The 6,000-nt window shown below is 40.7% G+C and overlaps 1 protein-coding gene across 3 annotated transcripts in view; it reads right to left on the bottom strand.

Moving 5' to 3' along the window:
- Positions 1-597: 597 nt before the first annotated feature.
- adgrl2b.1 (adhesion G protein-coupled receptor L2b, tandem duplicate 1) overlaps positions 598-6,000 on the bottom strand; it is a 126,735-nt gene continuing 121,332 nt past the window's right edge. For 2 of the 3 annotated variants that reach the window (XM_082174175.1, XM_082174176.1), the window contains one exon: positions 598-2,944. In XM_082174175.1, coding sequence (XP_082030301.1) covers positions 2,109-2,944 — 836 coding nt within the window. In that variant the 3' untranslated portion in view covers positions 598-2,108. Of the gene's footprint in view, positions 2,945-4,314; positions 4,351-6,000 lie in introns of those variants that run through there. The other variant, XM_082174177.1, reaches the window with a different exon arrangement.

The following is a 6,000-nucleotide window of genomic DNA, read 5'->3' as shown; positions in this document are numbered from 1 at the left end:
CAATCACAAAAGTTCATTATTTGCTCGTGCTTTAAAGCTTTGCCGGGTAAACATTTCATTGGCATTCTGTTCTGACATGATGCATTTTTTCTAAGCGCGAACTGAAGTGCGCGCGCACTGTCAAACAGCGCCAAACTGGATTTTTGTTGGGTCAGACCCATCTGATATCGAAGGGGGGCTGATAACGCGAGATCAACATGGAGCTAAATGGAAAAAAATATCACCAAACAAGCCACTTTGAAATGTTGCTGTTTTCATGTATATAAAAGTTGGGTGACCCTCCCCCTAGACTAAAAAAAGTTGAATGACCCTCCCCTCAACAAAGAATAAAAAGACATGACCCTCCCCTATTTTCCTCCGGTGGCCCCTTCCATAAATACCGAACGGTCCCTAACATAAAAAAATGAACATATATCGGCCAATACCAATATGGTGGACGATATATTGTGCGCCCCTAAAAACAATACAAAACTTGCAAATAAGTAATCATTCAATTTCCACAGAGATCTTAAGTGTTTTTTTTTTTTCATTTGTCATACTTCTAACAAAATCCCTTTGCTGGTCTAATGCCGCACTGAATGAGAATGACACATCTGCAAACGAGAAAAAATTCTCACATTTATTCAATATCAAACAACAGTTGAATGTACATCTGCAATGGGCTCTTAGAAAAGACTGAAATGAATATCAACAGTGTTACATCACACCTACTTCCATTCCAACCCTTCTCATTTCCATACTTCATACAATAAATTATTTAGTGCCAAATAATGAGATATGTTGTTCGTAAGACACATGAATGTTATGATCCCTGACAAAGTCAAAGCATTTATTATTTTTTTTTTAAGTAAAAGAAATTACATATTAGTCTAATTCAGTCCAGATTTGTGCAAGACACAGCTTCCGTTACGCTAAAAAAATAAGGAAGCTTCTTTTTTTTTTTTTTTACATATATGTTGGCAAAATACAATTTTCATGGTAAAATCCATAACTGAACACATCAGTCACTAGTGGAGATGTGGTGATCATGGGTCTTTACACTTGGTACTGCAAAATATATTTTCTTTAGTTGTCATTCGTACAACAGTTCTTTGTGCAATACAGAAAATATAAGGCCTGAGTCTGGGATATTAATTCTTTTAATTTTCTCTCTCTCTCTCTCTCTCTCTCTCTCTCTCTCTCCGTTCATCCTGGATTTCCAAAGAAGGGAAAATTCACCTGCAAACTGACTAGGAGAGTTTCCAAAGTTCTACAAAAATCAGACATCGGCATGTTTCTTTTTTTCTTTTCTTTTTTTTACATGATACTGTACAAAGCTTTTGGCAGACGTGGACGAAGCCAGTCTTGACACTTTCTGCTCGAGTTTGACCAGACCGTCAGTTCTGGTACAAAAAAACACAAAACACAAGTGAGAAAGAGTCATTGTGCCGTTGACGAGTCTCTCTTCCTGTCGTTAGTGTCTGACTGACAGGGGTGTGTTTCCCGAACAACATCGTAACTCACTGCTTCACTATCACAGCTGAAGAAATCAACTAGCGAGTCACGACTGTTTCCCGAAACCATACTGTCACAAATTGGTCGTTCAACCATGTTGGTTAATGATGTCACGCAGGTGTTGGAGTAATAACTACTTTGAATAAATCTGTTTGAGATCAAATTACTGCTAGATGTTTAGCTATAAATTACGGACATGATGTCTGAGGACCATTTCTCAGTCATTTAGATTATTTCCAGATTCAGTCATTGGCTCGTTCTTGCGCACTAGAGCTCGTTCACACATGCGCACTCTTCAGAAACGACACTTTAAATCTCTTGACAAACTAAAAGACATAAATGACATTTGTATATATTCTAAATAAAGACACAGATTGTTCTGAATGTCTGATTGCTTATTTGGCTCAAGATAAGGATTCATGAAAACTAGAAACTCTTCTTCTAACCACAGCTTAAGATCTGTCCAAACACACAACTCTGCGATGATGTTTGCGAATGTTCGTTAGAACGATGGTTTCGAGAAACACCGACTCGTTGAACTGCTGATAACGACAGAACTTGCGATGCTTTGGGGAAACGCACCCCAGAACGAGAGGAAAAGGGCTATTGTTGTCTCAGAGGCTGGTGATTAGCTGCATCTGTCCATCGCTCGCGGGTTCGCCACAGCCCTCGCTAGCGCCTCCTCGGCTGATCTGATAGTAGGAGAGCGCTCGAGTCCCGTCTCCCAGGTCAGGTAAGCTCTTGTAACAGTGTTCCTCGAGTTCACTTTGAGCGGGGGAACCGTCGTCCCGTCCGCTGACGAGGTCTGGGGATTCGGGAGCCGAGGACGAAGGAGAGTCTCTGAGATCAGGCATGCTTGTGTACGACGAGTCCCTGTGATTCGGCGAGGGCGCGTCGTCTTCCTCTCTTCGCTCTTCTTCTTCTTCTTCTTCTTCTTCTTCTCCTTCAGACTCTCTGCTGTCCTTCTGTGGCCTGACGGCCCGCTGAGACGCCTTCTGAGCGCAGTAAAGGAGTGAATGAGTTCGCTGGGGCAGGAGCGGGGCGTCGAGGGCGTCCCGGTCGTTCGGGTGGAGGAGGAGGAGCTCCAGCGTTTGGCTGGCGGAGGCCGGGAGGGCGGGGGTGTCGGCATCAGCGACTGTGACCTCCACCTCGTTCCCGCTTGTGTTGCCGACACCCCCGTCTCCGCTCGCGCCGGTGTCCTGTGGAGCCGGGTCTCGGGGTTGGGTTTTCGAGCTGGTTTGGTTGAGCCTGCGAGGCCTCAGGTTGTTGTGGACCAGCTCTGAGATGATCTTCTTCTCCAGGGAGGCGTCGTCCAGGCATGCGGTCGGGCAGCTCAACGCGGGGTCCTCGTACTCGTCCTCCCGCCGGGAGTAACTGGTGGTGAAGTTGTCGCTCAGAGGGAGTGTGTCCATGGTGCTGACATCACGGCTGTTGGTCAGCGAAGGCTGGCCTGGAACGATCAACAGACATGGCATTACTATTAAGGACATGATATTTGTCATCACATTCATTACATGCCAAATGCAACTAAAAATAACTCATTAAAAACTAAAATGATAGATCAAAGAGGACCTATTATGCATTTTTTCCCATGTTCATCTGTCTTTAGTGTGTAATATTGCCGTTTAACAATGAAAAAGCTCTGCAAAGGTCCAAAGTCCCTCCAGCGGGAGTTCTTCTCTATATCAGTGTCAGTGTTTCTGAACTCCTGAAACGCCTCCATTGTATTTTGAGTTTCTTCCGGGAACGAACACGTCACAATATTCCTCATTATAATAATTAATATGCAGAATAAAGGGGCGGGGCCTGGTTGAGTTAGTTAGTAGTGTGTTGAAACCAAGCGGCAACATCCCGGTCTCTCTCTTGAATCTGACACGGAAGTGACTTAAACTGCACTTCATCGACTGGCCACTAGAGGGCTCCAAAAGAGAGTCAATCCCATAGACCCCCATGGTAAAATCCCCAACTTTACAACAGAAAAAAGTACATGTTTACAGCCTGGTGCAAAAAGTGGTTTTGGTCTATATAGCTAATTTTGCCCTTCATGACGACTGTGAAGGGGGTTAATTTTTTTTATAACTCATACGTTTAAATTATATTGAGCCTTAAAGTTCTGCATAATTAAGGGTGTGGTCACTTGATTGACAGGTGGATTGCCGCTGATGTCACTACTAGCCGTTTGTCTGCTGTCTGTTAGCATCACGTCACCGCGTCTTAGCCCATTTTCGGTTATCCGGAAGTGACGTGCTGCCAAGATGGCGACAGCCGGCTCCGCCCACTTCTCTTCAGAAACATACGGGTGACGTCCATTGTTTTATACAGTCTATGTTTGAAACTGGCGGTTATGGTAAGGGACGGGACATTTCCCAAACACGCCAGAAGCACTCGACCAATCACAACACACTGCTCCAGCCGACCAATCAGAGCTCAGTGTGCTTTTCAGAAGGAGGGGCTTCATAGAGACAGGAAGTAAACAGAGCGTTACTGACAGACTGGGAAGAGAGGAGCCGCAACAATGGAGAATATGAGGAAAATAATCAACATTCAAGTATATAATAGGTCCTCTTTGAAAGAGTAGAGATGCATGTCACTAAACAGAAACTGTTCAAACAAAGCGTTCCATAAACTGATGTCCGTAACCGTACAGCACAGAGAGAAAGAATGTTAAAAGGCGCCAAAAAACCTCTTGCACAAACACAAAAAGAGCCATTATTGTAAATGAATGCCAGATGCAACAGCGAAAAACATCCACACAAAACATGCTGTAAGTGTGTGTATTGAACTTAGGAGAAATGGAGGCAAGTTTGTGCAAACACTCACATCATGTGTGTCTGCTCAGGCTAGCTGACCTGAGAACTGCCCATGTGCCAAAAGAAAAAGAGTCAAACAAACGCCTTCTTTAGAGAGTCGCAGCGAAGACAGAAGAGTGACAAATCATCAAGCAGGAAAGCTTGCAAATTACAAACGTCTGAATTCAGTCCATCAAGATCCACCACACATTTTACTTTCACTTACAATTAGACCAAATAAAAGTAATAAACAAATATTCAAGAATTGTAATGTTACACATTGAAAGCCAGAATAAAAATGATTGTATTTCCCTCTAATTTAGCATCAGGAAAAATTCTACATTTAAAAATGGGCTTTTTCATTTAATTTTTTACTTCAGTTCATGAGTTTGAATTTGATTTTAATTGGCCATTTTCATATAAATTTGTATTTTGCTTTAACCCAGCAAATTAGCAAACTTGCAATGACATAAATCAGGTTCAACATGATCTAAACTATAAAAATCTATAAAAATCGATGATCATTTTAGTGATTTGAACTATAACCACATAATAATACACCCTGTCCATAAAAACAAGTTGATTTATTAGCGATATATTAAATGTATATAAAGTAAACATTCATTTGTAGCATTTCGAACACTTCTTAATATCAATTTGTCTATGGAGTAATTGTGAATTATTCATTAAGTATTAAAACTACACTCAGAGCAACGGTATGAATTTCTTTAAATCTGACTTCTTCTGCATTGCTTCTTTGACTGAATTCTCCTGTTTCCCACTGTGTCCGGCACTCCTGGGTGTCCCAGACTTCTTCCAGTGAAGAATAACACGGCCGCTGTGCTCTTGTGCTCGACACAATGCTGTCTCTCAGCTCCGCAGGACTCGCTTTCTGACTCATGACTTGCTTTTTTACTCTAATATGTGTTTTCAGCTGCGAGACCGTTCACAGACAGACAGTTGTGTGCTTTTATAAATCATGTCTAATCAATTGAATTCGCCACAGATTTACTGCAATCAAAGTGTAGAAACATCTCAAAGATGATCCAGAGAAATGGGATGTGTTTCTTTCTTTTTTTGTTTCTTCCCAATTCAAATTACATACAAATTCAGGAATTTAAATTTAAATAAATTTTTGTTAAATTTTGAATGGCTCCCAGACAGACTCATAAATAGTCAATAAAATATAGGCAATATTTTAATTTGGCTCAAAGATTATTCCAGCCATTGATTCCAGTACATGTCCATGACAGAAGTGCCATCAATAAAATGCCAATGTGTTTAACCAATGCTATTAATCTATATATATATATTTGAAAAAACTCAAACGAGAACAGACTAGATTTTATTTTATTTTATTTTTTTTTAGGGTAAAAGTGATTTTAAAACATTTCTAATTTGATTTCTGGATGCTGTGAACATGTTTAGCTAAAAAGACCACTCCACTTTAGCGCTTATTGTTGTTTTAATTGTCTTAATTGTATAAGTTGTCTTATTATTGTGGCAGTTAAAAAGACAAAAGTTGACAATTCTGTCTATATTTTGTTATTTTAATAATTTTGTTATTTTAATTTTATTTATTGCTCACTCAGGGTTATCTAATTTAACTATTTGTGGCTTGTGTTTTGAATATATGTTCCCCTGCACTTTAGGCATTTTGCACACATTTGTTCTGCACCTTGTGACTTGATTCTGACTTTCGTTTTGTATTTTTATT

The sequence above is a fragment of the Leuciscus leuciscus genome (genome assembly GCF_965113295.1).
Source record: "Leuciscus leuciscus genome assembly, chromosome: 6".
Taxonomy (NCBI): Eukaryota; Metazoa; Chordata; class Actinopteri; order Cypriniformes; family Leuciscidae; genus Leuciscus; species Leuciscus leuciscus.
The sequence above is the reverse complement of the archived record's forward strand: the minus strand, read 5'-3'. Positions and strand labels throughout refer to the sequence as shown.